The sequence below is a fragment of the Bombina bombina genome, chromosome 4, assembly GCF_027579735.1.
Source record: "Bombina bombina isolate aBomBom1 chromosome 4, aBomBom1.pri, whole genome shotgun sequence".
In the NCBI taxonomy this organism is placed as follows: Eukaryota; Metazoa; Chordata; class Amphibia; order Anura; family Bombinatoridae; genus Bombina; species Bombina bombina.
In genome coordinates this window covers 446,517,207-446,534,849 of record NC_069502.1, presented here as the reverse complement: position 1 = coordinate 446,534,849, position 17,643 = coordinate 446,517,207, and the positions used below count along the sequence as shown (strand labels likewise).

The 17,643-nt window shown below is 38.0% G+C and overlaps 1 protein-coding gene across 1 annotated transcript in view; it reads left to right on the top strand.

Moving 5' to 3' along the window:
• DIS3L2 (DIS3 like 3'-5' exoribonuclease 2) overlaps positions 1-17,643 on the top strand; it is a 1,626,200-nt gene that overhangs the window by 1,299,710 nt on the left and 308,847 nt on the right. The window contains exon 16 of the mRNA XM_053711913.1: positions 3,541-3,620. Coding sequence (XP_053567888.1) covers positions 3,541-3,620 — 80 coding nt within the window. The remainder of the gene's footprint in view (positions 1-3,540; positions 3,621-17,643) is intronic.

Here is a 17,643-nt window from a genome sequence, read left to right as displayed (position 1 = left end):
AGTAGTGCGTATTGAATTAGGATTACAAATTAACCTAACAGTGTATACACCATATATTTTAACTCTTATTAAAAGAACTGAAAACTGACCATGAAACACACATTATCCTTAGCTACTAAAACAAAATAGTTTAGTGCTGACACCTAGTTTGTTTGCCACGGAAATGCTCTGGTTTCTCTTTTATAGAATGGTGAATAAGTGACGGATGAATTAAAAACCATGTTGGGAAACAATGTGTGTTCAAGATTTCTTGTATATTATTGAGCACAGTTTTGTAGCCTTCTAGAGCTATTCAAAAAATTATTTTCTGACATTTACATGTAAAAGATTGTCAGCGGTTTGTGTTCATTTATCTAGTAGTTACACTGCTTTTTAAGTAACGTTGACAGTTTGTACAAGAAGGAAAAGGGCAGCTTTCTCATGCAGCTCTAGTCCTGGCTATTGTTCCTGCTTTGTCCTGTAAAAAGAATTAGCTGTTTGTCATTTTGCATCATATATTACACACAGATCTGGTGATGTGCACTTGACATAAGCTCCCATTTATCATCCCTGGTGTTTAGAAGTTCAGACACTTGCCTGTAGCTATTCAAACCATGTCATTTCCAAGTTTGATGGTAATCCATCTTCCACAGTGCACAAGGGAGTGACTGTTCAAGATAACTTCCCTGTTATACACTTGTATGTAGAGTCTAATGGCAAATATTATCAGTGATTTAACCTTTTAACACCATCGCTGTTTCCTATAACTGCATGCTACTTTTTAGATATAAACACATGAGTAGTGACGATTCCGTGCTTTTATATTTATTATTAAATGGATATAGAGGTAACAATTGAAATATGCATGGGGGGATTTCAATTTTAATTTGAACCATTTTTGCAATATATTTCCATTTGCAAAAACACTTCTAGTAAAAGTTATTCCTGTTTATCAGTGGCATACTCAGATATTCGGTGAGGTTTCATTCAACAGTATTCAAACACCACACCCTATCAGAGAGTCGACAGTGGCTTGTATGATGTTAAGTTTTTACAGATACAATACACACCACCAACAGCTCTCTATATGTCTCTATGCTTGAATACTGGTGCGCAGGCACTCATAGCATATGCTCATATGCTGCTGAAAAACAGCAATAACTCTAGATAGAAGCATTTTTACTAATAGAAGTATATTACAAAAAAAACACATTCTATTTAAAACTGAAATGCACCCATGTACATTTAAATGTTGACCTTTTTATCCCTTTAATTTGTATTGAGTTTTAATAAAGACTGCATATGAATGCTACTCTTGCTAATACTTATCCTATTTTGCATGGCTTAGAGCTTATGTAGCATGAAGACATCAGTTGTCATTGTGACATCTCTACTGAACTTCTAAAATCCATGCAGCACTCTTGATTAATTGTTCAGATGTATGTGACACAATGAATTAATAGGTTACAGATGATATGACAAATGTGTAGGTATATCTATTCCAATGTTTCACAGCCTGTGTCACTAAACCTCATTGGGTTATTGAATGTTTACACCAATATGCTATAATAAAATGGTAACAAGGCAATGGTGTAACCACTTTGTGCCAGTAACACACACACAGATTAGTGAGTAATGCCTAGTAACAGAGAGGGGGAGAGTGATTAAATCCATATATACAAGTAAAATTAACATAGCTGTAGTTTTCTTTAGTTGTACTTGCCTAGTATTCAGTGCTATATTTGATCTTTGATCTGTTCAATTGGCAGTGCTTTTTCCTTCTGACAGTATTAATCTTTGAAAGGCCACATCAGAATATGTAAAGGAAAAAGCTTCTGGTGGTCTTCCCACAGCTCCTTGCTACTCAGACTCATTAAGGGCAATTGTCTGAGTGTCGGGGGGTTTACTGCTACATGCTTGTCTATTACCCTTAATAGATTCACTACTGCTGCCAGCTTTAGTTCTGTATTTTCCGCTTATTTGATGTGGTAGGGCAGACTGTAGCTCCGTTTCTGAATGCTTTGTTTTTACACAAATGGAAGGAATATTGGCAATGACAGTTGTGATTATTTTTTCCTGTAGTGCTTTACTACTAAACACCTCTGGCCTGATGTTGACCTTTTTCAAGAATGGCTGCAGCCAGATGGGTCTTTTTTTCTATTTAAATAGTATATACTGTGGCTCTTATACACAGTGTATACCTTGTGTGCTCTGCAGAGAAGTTAGAGTATGTTGGGCCAGTTAGTTACATCATTGGCATGTTAATATTCATGAGAGTACAGTGCAGTCACAGTCGTTTAATGCATTTTGTTAACTTTTGTGATGCAGCATTTTTATTATGAAATCATTTGCATGATGTGTGTTTGGTATAACACTTATGTATATAGAGTCCTCCTATACACTGGGTAGCATTATTACTGCCCTAAAGTGCTGTATTTTACTCTGCTCTGGAGGCTTTATACGGATGGAGTTTGTGCACACTGTTATAACTTAGCTGCTGAGGCTAATACAGGTCCCGTCCCCTTGTTCAATTCATATTCCGATCCTTTTACAGTCCTGCATTGTCTCCTGCTGTACTGATAACTGCTACAGAGCTTGGGGTTTTTTCTACTTTTTATGGAGAGTTGTTTAGACTGTTAGAACAAAGGTGTCCAAGCACTTAAATGGACACAAAACCCCAACATTGTATTTTGTGATTCAGACAGCATACAATTTTAAAGAAAAGTTTTGAATTTACTACAATGATCAAATTTGCATTGTTCCCATGGTATTCTTTGTTAAAGGGGTACCTAGGTAGGTGTCTGTAGCACTACATGGCAGGAAATGGTGCTGCCATATAGTGCTCCAGAAATGGGCCGACTGTTAGGCTTATGCCCATGCTTTTCAACCAAAGATACCAAAAGAACAAAGAAAAAAATGATAAAAGAAGTAAATAAAGTTTTTTTTTTTTTTTTTTTTAATTGCATGCTCTATCTGAATCATTTAATGGGATTTGAACCCAGAATCTGGAGCAGGAGACAACTATATACTGTGTCATAGTTCCTTATGCCTATTTCATTATGAATCCAAGCAGATTACAGTGTTGGTCCTTACACAGTTTGATGTTCCCAAAAGCTGTATCATAAACAACTTGATTATGATCACTGAAAAACACACACACAAAACAACAAATAAGCACATGTTAGCATCTTATGGTGGGAGAATGACTATTGCCTTTGTCTTCACAATTTAACCAGAGCACTTGAAAATAAAGCGTTTGTAATCATTTCTGTAAATGTGTGTAGTATATACGGTTCAATTACATGTAATTAACAGTAACTAATGTTGTTTTCAATTTAAAATGGGATCATAATTTAATATGATTCTGAGGCATTACCGTTAGTGTACTTGTGAGTATAATGTAATGTGGCCCCTAGGAGCCCCTGTTCTATAGCACTGTAAATTGGATTAGATACAAATATATTTTAATATAGCAAAATATGCAGCATCCTTTTAATCTCCTATTTACGTTTATTTATAGGTTTAATTTATAATTTAAATGTATTTTCTTTCTTTGTACAGCTAAAATTATCTTTCACTTTGGACAAGGAAAGTGGGATGCCTCAAGGATGTTACATTTACCAGTACAGAGACAGCAACAAGTAAGTGACCCTGCAACACAGACGTATTTTATGGGAGAGATCATATTGGCTTAGATTTAATAAACCTTTTACCTGCAACTAATAGTTTGTTGAAAAACCTTATTGCGACATTCAGCTCAAAAAATGAGATGCTTCTAAACACTTCAGAACATCCACCGCTACTAATTTCCTAAAACAGACATGGAAATATTTTACAAATACAAATGTTTACAAGCTTTCTTATACTAGTGCAGTACTACCCTTATGTTAAATCACTTGAGTGATGCAGTATATCTGTAAAATATCCCATAATGTATCTTTGTAAAAAAAGGAAGATATTTTATCTCAAAATGTCTTAAAGGGACATTCCAGTCAATATTGTAATGCACATAGGTGCATTTCCATTTTGAATAGAAGCTTTTTTGCAATATACTGTACATGTATTGGCAAAAATGCTTCTAGTAAAAGCTAAAGCTGTTTAAAGATTGTACTTAAAGGGATACTTAACCCAAATATTTTCTTTCATGATTGAGATAAACCATACAATTTTACTCCTATTTTCAAATTGTCTTCGTTCTCCTGCTATCTTTATTTAAAAAGCAGGAATGTAAAGCTTAGGAGCCGGCCCATTTTAGGTTTAGCACCCTGGATGCCGACGCTTGCTGATTGCTGGCTAAATTTAGCCACCAATAAGCAAGTGTAAACCATGTTCTGAACCAAAAATGGGCCGCCTCCTAAGCTTTACATTCCTGCTTTTTAAATAAAGATAGCAAGAGAACGAAGAAAAATGTATTTGGTAATGACTCAATTTGCATCATTGCTGATAAAAGCCCCACTGGCTCTCCGAGCAACTGCAGTATTTAAAATGCTGGTGCACTGAGAATATCTTGCTATGCTTCAGTGATACGTTTTACTGGAAGCATTTTACCAATGTTTTTGTTGTAAATAAGTTTCTTTTTAAAGATGTAATTAAAAGGGATATGAAATCCAAAATTTTTCTTTCATGACTGAGATAGAGGTTGTGACTTTAAAAAACGTACAAATGCTCTTCTATTATCAATTTTTATTTGTTTTCTTGTTGTTGAAAAGCAGGGACGTCTCTTATGGAGGGTAATACTCTTGGGCATAGGACTGGAGTTTTAAGTAGTCCTGTCAGCCTCTCAGTGAGAGCATGGGTGAAAGTTAGAGTCCGGAGATGCAGGGAGAGTCTTTCTGTGAAACCATCCCAACTCTTATTAACAGCTCCACAAGCAATCAGCGTTGATGAGTTTCGCTGCCTGCTTTTTTCTCTCAAGTCCATGGCAGAAGCGACGCTACTAGCTGTCACACTTGAAGGGCCGTGTTCCTGTTCCACGGCGTAGATTGTAGATGTATTGTAATTACAACTGTTTATCCGAGAGGGGCTACAACCTTTCGGGGATAACTGTAACATAGGGTCTCAGTGAGGCTCCTTTTTGCATCTTGGAATCAAGGGTTAATATCTCCTGAGGGGGGTTATTGAACAGGGGGGTTTATAATCATGTTTATGTGATTGTCTGTCTAGTGTTGCTTCGGCTCATGGCTATTTTGGAACATAACGGCCTATGTCTAGTGACGCAGCCTTTACAGTTGGGCGTGCTTTTGCATGGACTACATGGTTTACCTTGTGACTCCATTTTAGCTTTCCTGACCGCGTGGCGACTGAGAAATCCTGGTCCGCTGTTGTCTGGTTCTCTGGAGGTGATGAGTGCCCCAGCCATTGGGGGTGTAAGGTGCCGTTTAGACTTTTCTTATTGGTCCATACGTAGGCATAGCCTACGGGTTGCCTTATCCTTTATTTTCATCCGGTGAGGATGATTTTTATTTGGTCTCTTTCTTCTCTGGAATTGATACTCGCTATTTTGTGGTTGCACTGTTTACAAAGTCTGTCTGACTGTTTTCCCTCCATCTCGGGGGAGACTCTATGTGGCCTTGACAGTGCTTGGGCCCTTGGTTTTAGGCTGGTCCTGACTGGGTACAGATCCTTCTGTCTTTGAGGCCTAGTTCAGACACGTGTGACGCCTTTTTATGTCCGGCTGGTCCGGTGAGGGCACCTAGTGATCACAATATTATTTGTGTTGTTTACTTGTTATTTTACAAGCTTCAACTAGCATCCTGAGAGGACTTGATGGTCCGTAGTTGCTTAGGAGCATGGGGGATTGGTTCAGTCCTCATTTTCCTTTCAATCTAGTGGGCCCGGACTCCGTTGAAATCCGCAACGACATGCTTAGTCATTTACGATGTTTCCGGGAAGTATTTAAGTTTCAGAGTCATTTTTTTTTATTACTGCAGCGTGCAGTGTTTTGCTTCAGGTGTTGTTCGTCAGACCTATCTGAGCTTGCTGCACAAGGTTTTGTTTCTGAAAATTTCGGTATTCTGAGCTAACTTTTTGCGACTTGGGGACCATCTTCAGTTGCTTTTTAGAGTGCGGTTGCACTGTGTTAGGGGAAGATCCTCTCTGTTTCGGACTCCCGGCCTTATCTGTGGTTTCTGTTTCTCTGGGCTCTGGACGTTGCCTCCCCTTGTTTCTATGAGACTGGTGGGTCTCTGTTGGTCTGGAGTTCCTTATGCTTGCTGGACAGCTAGCTTAGCATACTAATGCACTGTGGCTACTCTGCACTGTAGCAAACCAAGGGTTGCAAGTTTGATCCCCGGCGAGGTCTACTCAGCCTTTCCTCCTTTCGAGGTTGATAAAAGGAGCAGCGCCTTGAGTCCCTTAAGGGGGATTAGCCGCGCTTTACAAGTACAATCATGTTTTCTCCGTGCCTTTTCTTCTTTGTTGAAGAATACTGTAGTTTGTTCCCTTTCTTTAGTAAGGGGTGTGTTGTTTGGAGACCGACTGCTGGGCGACGGTGTCTCTTGGAGGCTGTTGACTCAGTCAAGTCTAGTTCCTGCGGTTTCTAGCAAGGCTGTGGACTATCTGCGGGTCGGTGTCCTTGGGCCTTTTCTCCTTTTTGCAAAGTTGTTCTCGTCTTCGGGCAAAGCAGTATTTTGTTGGGTAGGGGTTTTCAGGCCTGGTGCCCTTAGAATGGGCCGCCTCTTGTACTCTCCCATTTTTGTATTCAGTGTCTTCTATAGCTTGGGTATTGTTTTCCCAAAAGTAATGAATACAGCTGTGGACTCTTTCCATTTATGAAGAAAAACATTCCACAGCTCCCCACCTGTATTTTTTCCTGGGGCGTCTGTTTTTTGTTCTTCTGGCACCTTTTCACCCTGATATTTCTTCTACTTTTCCTTGTTCCTCTGCAGAATGATTAGGGGATGAGGGGAGTGGGAGGGGTATTGAAGCCTTTGGCTGGGGTGTGTCTGCCTCCTCCTGGTGGCCAGGTTCTGAATTCCCAAAAGTAATGAATGCAGCTCTGGACTCTCTCCATCTGAAAAAAAGAAAATTATCAGGTAAACATAGGTTGTTTCTTCATAGATTATGTGCTTAAAGGACTGATGATCATGCAATTCTAGCATTTTGTGCTCTGTATTGGTTTCACCATAATTATCTGCTCTCTGCACCTATAAGTATTATTATATACTGGGGTTCTCATTCACAGAGCTTTTAAGAGATAACCTACATGGAAACATAAAAACACAATTGGAGTTGAATACCAAAAAATAGGGGGGGGGGTTGCACTTTTCTTTATAATTATTTCTACACAACTAGGCTAGCTAAAGAAATATACCTCAAATAGATTAATTATTTGTCCTGATTTTGGGAACAACTCATCATGTTACCAGTTGTCCAAGTAATTTATACAGTAGAATTGGTCTTCGAGAACACATGAATGTATCTAAGGCAAGGTTATTTAACATGCTGCCCTTAAAGTAATATACATTTCTGAACCAGGGGGGTATTTCTGACCACTGGATAAACAACTTTTTTCAGTTCACTTCAAAGTGTGCACAATCTTTTTATTTGCCATCTATGACACCAGCTACTACTGAACATATGCAAGAATTCACATTATATAAATATATGCATTTTATGATTGGTTGATGACTGCCACATGGTACAGGGGGATGGAAAATAGAACCAACTTTAAAATTTGTTGGGGGGGGGAAACAACTATTACTCATTTGAATTCACAATAAGTGCTTTTGCACTGTTTTTTTTTATCATATCTCTGTTGATTTTGCAATTGTATTACTATCATTGGATGACTCTCATGGCATTTGTCCTAGGCCAGGACCTTCTACATATTGACAGAATGACTCTGATGGCTTTCTTACTCCACATTACTAAGATGTGTGCATAGCTGAATTGCTTGTTAGTCAATGGAAAGGACTGTCCAGCATTGCCCTCCTGTCTGGTCTAGTGAAAAATATTGTTTCTTTCATGTAATTAGCAAGAGTCCATGAGCTAGTGACGTATGGGATATACATTCCTACCAGGAGGGGCAAAGTTTCCCAAACCTTAAAATGCCTATAAATACACCCCTCACCACACCCACAATTCAGTTTTACAAACTTTGCCTCCGATGGAGGTGGTGAAGTAAGTTTGTGCTAGATTCTACGTTGATATGCGCTCCGCAGCAAGTTGGAGCCCGGTTTTCCTCTCAGCGTGCAGTGAATGTCAGAGGGATGTGAGGAGAGTATTGCCTATTTGAATGCAGTGATCTCCTTCTACGGGGTCTATTTCATAGGTTCTCTGTTATCGGTCGTAGAGATTCATCTCTTACCTCCCTTTTCAGATCGACGATATACTCTTATATATACCATTTCCTCTACTGATTCTCGTTTCAGTACTGGTTTGGCTTTCTACAAATATGTAGATGAGTGTCCTGGGGTAAGTAAATCTTATTTTCTGTGACACTCTAAGCTATGGTTGGGCACTTTATTTATAAAGTTCTAAATATATGTATTCAAACATTTATTTGCCTTGACTCAGAATGTTCAACTTTCCTTATTTTTCAGACAGTCAGTTTCATATTTGGGATAAATGCATTTGTTTCAATCATTTTTTCTTACCTTAAAAAATTTGACTTTTTCCCTGTGGGCTGTTAGGCTCGCGGGGGCAGAAAATGCTTCATTTTATTGCGTCATTCTTGGCGCGGACTTTTTTGGCGCAAAAATTTTTTTTTTCTGTTTCCGGCGTCATACGTGTCGCCGGAAGTTGCGTCATTTTTTGACTTTTTTTGCGTCAAAAATGTCGGCGTTCCGGATGTGGCGTCATTTTTGGCGCCAAAAGCATTTAGGCGCCAAATAATGTGGGCGTCTTTTTTGGCGCTAAAAAATATGGGCGTCATTTTTGTCTCCACATTATTTAAGTCTCATTATTTATTGCTTCTGGTTGCTAGAAGCTTGTTCACTGGCATTTTTTTCCCATTCCTGAAACTGTCATTTAAGGAATTTGATCAATTTTGCTTTATATGTTGTTTTTTTCTTTTACATATTGCAAGATGTTCCACGTTGCAACTGAGTCAGAAGATACTACAGGAAAATCACTGCACAGTGCTGGAGCTACCAAGCTAAGTGTATCTGCTATAAACTTTTGGTATCTGTTTCTCCAGCTGTTATTTGTATTGCATGTCATGTCAAAACTTATTAATGCAGATAAAATTTCCTTTAGTACTGTTACATTACCTGTTGCTGTTCCGTCAACATCTAATTTTCAGAGTGTTCCTGATAACATAAGAGATTTTATTTTTTAAATCCATTAAGAAGGCTATGTCTGTTATTTCTCCTTCTAGTATACATAAAAGTCTTTTAAAACTTCTCTTTTTTCAGATGAATTTTTAAATGAACATCATCATTCTGATACTGATAATGGTTCTTCTGGTTCAGAGGTTTCTGTCTCAGAGGTTGATGCTGATAAATCTTTGTATTTGTTCAAGATGGAATTTATTCGTTCTTTACTTAAAGAAGTGTTATTTGCATTAGAAATAGAGGATTCTGGTCCTCTTGATACTAAATGTAAACGTTTAAATAAGGTTTTTAAATCTCCTGTAGTTATTCCAGAAGTGTTTTATCTCCCTGATGCTTTTTCTGAAGTAATTTCCAGGGAATGGAATAATTTGGGTAATTTATTTACTCCTTCTAGACGTTTAAGCAAATTATATCCTGTGCCATCTGACAGATTAGAGTTTTTTGGGACAAAAATCCCTAAGGTTATGGGGCTGTCTCTACTCCTGCTAATGTACTACTATTCCTACGGCAGATAGTACTTAATTTAAGGATCCTTTAGATAGGAAAATTGAATCCTTTCTAAGAAAAGCTTCCTTATGTTCAGGTATTCTTCTTAGACCTGCTATATTTTTAGCGGATGTTGCTGCAGCTTCAACTTTTTGGTTAGAAGCTTTAGCGCAACAAGTAACAGATCATAATTTTATAGCATTATTATTATTCTATAACATGCTAATAATTTTATTGGTGATACCATCTTTTGATATCATTAGAGTTGATGTCAGGTATATGTCTCTAGCTATTTTAGCTAGAAAAGCTTTATGGATTAAACTTGGAATGCTGACATGTCTTCTAAGTCAACTTTGCTTTCCCTTTCTTTCCAGGGTAAATAATCATTTTCGTTCCTTTCCTCACAACAAGGAACAAAAGCCTGATCCTTCATCCTCAGGAGCGGTATCAGTTTGGAAACTATTTCCAGTTTGGAATATATCCAAGCCTTATAGAAACCTATAGCCAGCTCCTAAGTACCTATGAAGGTGCGGCCCTTATTCCAGCTCAGCTGGTATGGGGCAGATTACGTTTTCTTCAAAGAAATTTGGATCAATTCCGTTCTTAATCTCTGGTTTCAGAAACATTGTTTCAGAAAGGTACAAAATTGGCTTCAAGTTAAGGCCTCCTGCTAAGAGATTCTTTTCTTTCCCGTGTCCCAGTTAACACAGCAAAGGCTCAGCATTTCTGAAATGTGTTTCAGATCTAGAGTTGGCTGGAGTATTTATGCCAGTTCCAGTTCTGGAACAGGGGCTGGGGTTTTATTTTATCTCTTCATTGTACCAAAGAAGGTCAATTCCTTCAGACCAGTTCCGGATCTATCATTATTGAATCGTTATGTTAGGATACCAACATTCAAGATGGTTACTGTAGGACTATCCTGCCTTTTTGTTTAGCAAGGGCATTATATGTCTACAATAGATTTACAGGATGTGTATCTGCATATTCCGATTCATCCAGATCACTTTTAGTGTCTGAGATTCTCTTTTTAGACAAGCATTACCAGTTTTGTGGCTCTACCGTTTGGCCTAGCCTCAGTTCCAAGAATTTTTTTCAAAGGTTCTCGGTGCCCTTCTTTCTGTAATCAGAGAATAGGGTTTTTGGTATTTCCTTATTTGGACGATATCTTGGTACTTGCTCAGTCTTCTAATTTTCGAAGAATCTCATACGAATCGACTTGTGTTGTTTCTTCAAGTTCATGGTTGGAGGATCAATTTACCAATCAGTTCATTGATTCCTCAGACAAGGGTAACCTTTTTAGGTTTCTAGATAAATTCAGTGTCTGACTCTGTCCTTGTCAGACAGGAGAAGTTTAACATTGATATCAGCTTGTCAAAACCTTCAGTCACAATCATTCCCTTTGGTAGCCTTATGCATGGAAATGTTGGGTCTTAGGACTGCCGCATCAGATGCGATCTCCTTTGCTCATTTTCACATGCGACCTCTTCAGCTCTGTATGCTGAACCAATGGTGCAGGGATTACTCAAAGATATCTCAATTAATATCTTTAAACCGATTTTACGAAACTCTCTGACATGGTGGACAGATCACCATCGTTTAGTTCAGGGGGCTTCTTTGTTCTTCCGACCTGGACTATAATCTCAACAGATGCAAGTCTTACAGGTTGGGGAGCTGTGTGGGGGTATCTGACGGCACAAGGGGTTTGGGAATCTCAGGAGGTGAGATTTCCGATCAATATTTTGGAACTCCGTGCAATTTTCAGAGCTCTTCAGTCTTGGCCTCTTCTGAAGAGAGAGTTGTTCATTTGTTTTCAGATAGACAATGTCACTATGGCATACATCAATCATCAAGGAGGGACTCACAGTCCTCTGGCTATGAAAGAAGTATCTCGAATTTTGGTTTGGGCGGAATCCAGCTCCTGTCTAATCTCTGCGGTTCATATCCCAGGTATGGACAATTGGAAAGCGGATTATCTCAGTCGCCAAACGTTGCATCCGGGCGAATGGTCTCTTCACCCAGAGGTATTTCTTCAGATTGTTCAAATGTGGGAACTTCCAGAAATAGATCTGATGGCTTCTCATCTAAACAAGAAACTTCCCAGGTATCTGTCCAGATCCCGGGATCCTCAGGCGGAGGCAGTGGATGCATTATCACTTCCTTGGAAGTATCATCCTGCCTATATCTTTCCGCCTCTAGTTCTTCTTCCAAGAGTAATCTCCAAGATTCTGAAGGAATGCTCGTTTGTTCTGCTGGTAGCTCCGGCATGGCCTCACAGGTTTTGGTATGCGGATCTTGTCCGGATGGCCTCTTGCCAACCGTGGACTCTTCCGTTAAGACCAGACCTTTTGTCTCAAGGTCCTTTTTTCCATCAGGATCTGAAATCCTTTAATTTAAAGGTATGGAGATTGAACGCTTGATTCTTGGTCAAAGAGGTTTCTCTGACTCTGTGATTAATACTATGTTACAGGCTCGTAAATCTGTATCCAGAGAGATATATTATAGAGTCTGGAAGACTTATATTTCTTGGTGTCTTTTTCATCATTTTTCTTGGCATTCTTTTAGAATACCGAGAATATTACAGTTTCTTCAGGATGGTTTAGATAAGGGTTTGTCCGCAAGTTCCTTGAAAGGTCAAATCTCTGCTCTTTCTGTTCTTTTTCACAGAAAGATTGCTATTCTTCCTGATATTCATTGTTTTGTACAAGCTTTGGTTCGTATAAAGCCTGTCATTCAGTCAATTTCTCCTCCTTGGAGTTTGAATTTGGTTCTGGGGGCTCTTCAAGCTCCTCCATTTGAACCTATGCATTCATTGGATATTAAATTACTTTCTTGGAAAGTTTTGTTCCTTTTGGCCATCTCTTCTGCCAGAAGAGTTTCTGAATTATCTGCTCTTTCTTGTGAGTCTCCTTTTCTGATTTTTCATCAGGATAAGGCGGTGTTGCGAACTTCTTTTGAATTTTTACCTAAATTGTGAATTCCAACAACATTAGTAGAGACATTGTGGTTCCTTCATTATGTCCTAATCCTAAGAATTAAGGAGAAATCGTTGCATTCTTTGGATGTTATTAGAGCTTTGAAATATTATGTTGAAGCTACTAAGTCTTTCCGAAAGACTTCTAGTTTATTTGTTATCTTTTCCGGTTTTAGAAAGGCCAGAAAACTTCTGCCATTTCTTTGGCATCTTGGTTGAAATCTTTAATTCATCTTGCCTATGTTGAGTCGGGTAAGACTCCGCCTCATAGGATTACAGCTCATTCTACTAGGTCAGTTTCTACTTCCTGGGCGTTTAGGAATGAAGCTTCGGTTGATCAGATTTGCAAAGCGGCAACTTGGTCCTCTTTGCATACTTTTACCAAATTCTACCATTTTGTTGTATTTTCTTCTTCTGAAGCAGTTTTTGGTAGAAAAGTACTTCAGGCAGCGGTTTCAGTTTGAATCTTCTGCTTATGTTTTTCATTAAACTTTATTTTGGGTGTGGATTATTTTCAGCAGGAATTGGCTGTCTTTATTTTATCCCTCCCTCTCTAGTGACTCTTGTGTGGAAAGATCCACATCTTGGGTAGTCATTATCCCATACGTCACTAGCTCATGGACTCTTGCTAATTACATGAAAGAAAACATAATTTATGTAAGAACTTACCTGATAAATTCATTTCTTTCATATTAGCAAGAGTCCATGAGGCCCGCCCTTTTTTGTGGTGGTTATGATTTTTTTGTATAAAGCACAATTATTCCAATTCCTTATTTTATATGCTTTCGCACTTTTTTCTTATCACCCCACTTCTTGGCTATTCGTTAAACTGAATTGTGGGTGTGGTGAGGGGTGTATTTATAGGCATTTTAAGGTTTGGGAAACTTTGCCCCTCCTGGTAGGAATGTATATCCCATACGTCACTAGCTCATGGACTCTTGCTAATATGAAAGAAATGAATTTATCAGGTAAGTTCTTACATAAATTATGTTTTTTGATCTTTTTCTTCTTGCATTCTGAGATTTTTTACTTGGCTCAGAACAGAGTATCAGAATCTGTACTGGAGAATAATAGTGCATTGTGTCTTAATGGGAAATTGAAGCAATGCATTGTTTAATTCATCATTTTCAGTCCAATTACAGTAGCTCATAATATAATATAAAAATTTGCAAGCTTTGTTGTTGTTTGTATTTATTTATTTTTTATAAATATTGTAAATAAATTTACCCTATTCTAGTGTTTTCTCAATTTATACACCATAACCTCCTTTTTGTTTTATTTTGCTTATATAAATTCTGGAAAAAAAATGCTTCTTTAATTACTTTTGGTGGATCAGATTCTGTTTTTTGGGATTAATTTTATTCCTGTTATTTTTGTCTCTTGGGGAGGGGTAACCATGAAGTCTTTAAATTACACCAAACATATTATTCCAATCATTTACTTTTTCTCTGAGAACTATGATTTGTAATGTTACCGGTTTGGTTACAAACAAAGAAACAAAAAATGCAATATGAAATAAAATGGAATTCATTAATACTAACCCTAGGAAAGTGTTGAGTAAGGATTTAAGCCCTATAACATCTATAATGGTAAAAAAGGAGGAAAATAGAAGAAAGTCACAAATTATGTGCGTGTGTATATGTATGTATATGTATGTATGTATGTATATATATATATATATATATATATATATATATATATACAGGGAGTGCAGAATTATTAGGCAAATGAGTATTTTGACCACATGCATGTTGTCTTACTCCAAGCTGTATAGGCTCGAAAGCCTACTACCAATTAAGCATATTAGGTGATGTGCATCTCTGTAATGAGAAGGGGTGTGGTCTAATGACATCAACACCCTATATCAGGTGTGCATAATTATTAGGCAACTTCCTTTCCTTTGGCAAAATGGGTCAAAAGAAGGACTTGACAGGCTCAGAAAAGTCAAAAATAGTGAGATATCTTGCAGAAGGATGCAGCACTCTTAAAATTGCAAAGCTTCTGAAGCGTGATCATCGAACAATCAAGCGTTTCATTCAAAATAGTCAACAGGGTCGCAAGAAACGTGTGGAAAAACCAAAGCGCAAAATAACTGCCCATGAACTGAGAAAAGTCAAGCGTGCAGCTGCCAAGATGCCACTTGCCACCAGTTTGGCCATATTTCAGAGCTGCAACATCACTGGAGTGCCCAAAAGCACAAGGTGTGCAATACTCAGAGATATGGCCAAGGTAAGAAAGGCTGAAAGACGACCACCACTGAACAAGACACACAAGCTGAAACGTCAAGACTGGGCCAAGAAATATCTCAAGACTGATTTTTCTAAGGTTTTATGGACTGATGAAATGAGTGAGTCTTGATGGGCCAGATGGATGGGCCCGTGGCTGGATTGGTAAAGGCAGAGAGCTCCAGTCCGACTCAGACGCCAGCAAGGTGGAGGTGGAGTACTGGTTTGGGCTGGTATCATCAAAGATGAGCTTGTGGGGCCTTTTCGGGTTGAGGATGGAGTCAAGCTCAACTCCCAGTCCTACTGCCAGTTTCTGGAAGACACCTTCTTCAAGCAGTGGTACAGGAAGAAGTCTGCATCCTTCAAGAAAAACATGATTTTCATGCAGGACAATGCTCCATCACACGCGTCCAAGTTTTCCACAGCGTGGCTGGCAAGAAAGGGTATAAAAGAAGAAAATCTAATGACATGGCCTCCTTGTTCACCTGATCTGAACCCCATTGAGAACCTGTGGTCCATCATCAAATGTGAGATTTACAAGGAGGGAAAACAGTACACCTCTCTGAACAGTGTCTGGGAGGCTGTGGTTGCTGCTGCACGCAATGTTGATGGTGAACAGATCAAAACACTGACAGAATCCATGGATGGCAGGCTTTTGAGTGTCCTTGCAAAGAAAGGTGGCTATATTGGTCACTGATTTGTTTTTGTTTTGTTTTTGAATGTCAGAAATGTATATTTGTGAATGTTGAGATGTTATATTGGTTTCACTGGTAAAAATAAATAATTGAAATGGGTATATATTTGTTTTTTGTTAAGTTGCCTAATAATTATGCACAGTAATAGTCACCTGCACACACAGATATCCCCCTAAAATAGCTATATCTAAAAACAAACTAAAAACTACTTCCAAAACTATTCAGCTTTGATATTAATGAGTGGGTTCATTGAGAACATGGTTGTTGTTCAATAATAAAATTAATCCTCAAAAATACAACTTGCCTAATAATTCTGCACTCCCTGTATGTATATATATATATATATGATGTGTTGATTTGCTAATTGACCTGATGCTAATTAACCATAATGATCTGGTTTCTTTGATGTCATTGTTGCATTGGTAAATGTATTTACTTTGAACTGGTTGTTTGGCGGTTTTTTGCACTAGGGGGAGGTGTTTGTGTATGCTTAAATGTTTGTTTCACTTGTATGTTGTTGGTCTGATGAAGGGGAGCATTCCCCGAAACGTTACTGAATAAACTACTTGTTTTTTACTTAAGTCGAGAGAGTGCTGTTTCCTGTTTTGCTATATATATATATATATATATATATATATATATATATATATATATATATATATATATATATATATATATATATACAGTATATATACAGTATATATATATATATATATATATATATATATATATATATATATATATAATATAACTGAATATTTTTTTTTTTAGTTCAAATTAACTTTTGTTTTTCAACAGTCCAGTAAAATTGGTCAGTTATGTCACCACTTGACATGCTAAGTAGGTTATTTTTTTTTTTCAGCACATTATCAATGTGTAGCTGCAGTGCAGAAGTCTGTCAGCAGTGCTTTACTCTGATCTCATGGTATTTCACTGAAATTGCACAATATTTCGTAGTAAACTTCTTAAAACTGAGGAAAGAAATAAAGTTATTGTGCTGCACTAGCCAGATGCACACTGCTTTGCAAGTCCAGGGGCACGCCTCCTGATTGACTGCTTAAATTCCCTTTACAATGGAATGTGGCGACTGAGGAAACGCTCAGGGTAAATAGTCAGGTTTTTAAAGATATACTGCATCACTTTCATGTTTCAAGTGATTGAACATAAAAAGTAATGAAGCTCTCTGGGCTAGTGAATCTCATAGGATATAAATTCTCAGTATGTAGGAAATGCAAATTAAAGTGAAATGTTTTCATTATAATTTAAATTGTATTTGCTTCTAGTTTAGTATGCATTACTTTTTTCTGTAAGGTAAAAATGTATATTGTGAACTTTGAATAAACTTCATCTGCATACAGCTTTCAAGTTAAAGGGACAGTAAACACCTTGAGAGTTTTATGTTTAGTTATGCAAAATGAAAAATTTGAAAAAAACTGTGCAATACATTTTTTTCCTAAGATAGGGAGAGTCCACGGCTTCATTCCTTACTGTTGGGAAATACAACACCTGGCCACCAGGAGGAAGCAAAGACACCCCAGCCGAAGGCTTAATATTCCTCCCACTTCCTCATTACCCCAGTCATTCTTTGCCTTTCATCACGTTAGGAGATGGCAGAGAAGTGTCAGAAGATTCGGAGAGTCCTTTGAGATAGGACTGGAGTTATAAATAGTCATGTCAACATCTCAGAATATTGATGCAGGGAAAGTTTTTCTGCGAAACCATCCAGACTACTGCTAACAGCTCCTAAGCAATTATTGTTGACGAGTTTCACTGGCTGCTTTCTCTCACTTAAGTCCATGTCAGGAGCGCTGCTATAAGACTGTCACACTTGAGAGGCTGTGTTCTGTTCCACAGCATGGATCCTGGAGGTAAGATTGTTTCAATTTTTACACATAAAACGCTATAACAGGGTCACAGTGTGGCTCCTTCATACCTTGATAGGATCCAGGGTTAATATCCTCTGAAGGGGGTTTATTATTATTATTATCAGGTATTGAACAGTTGGGGTTAAT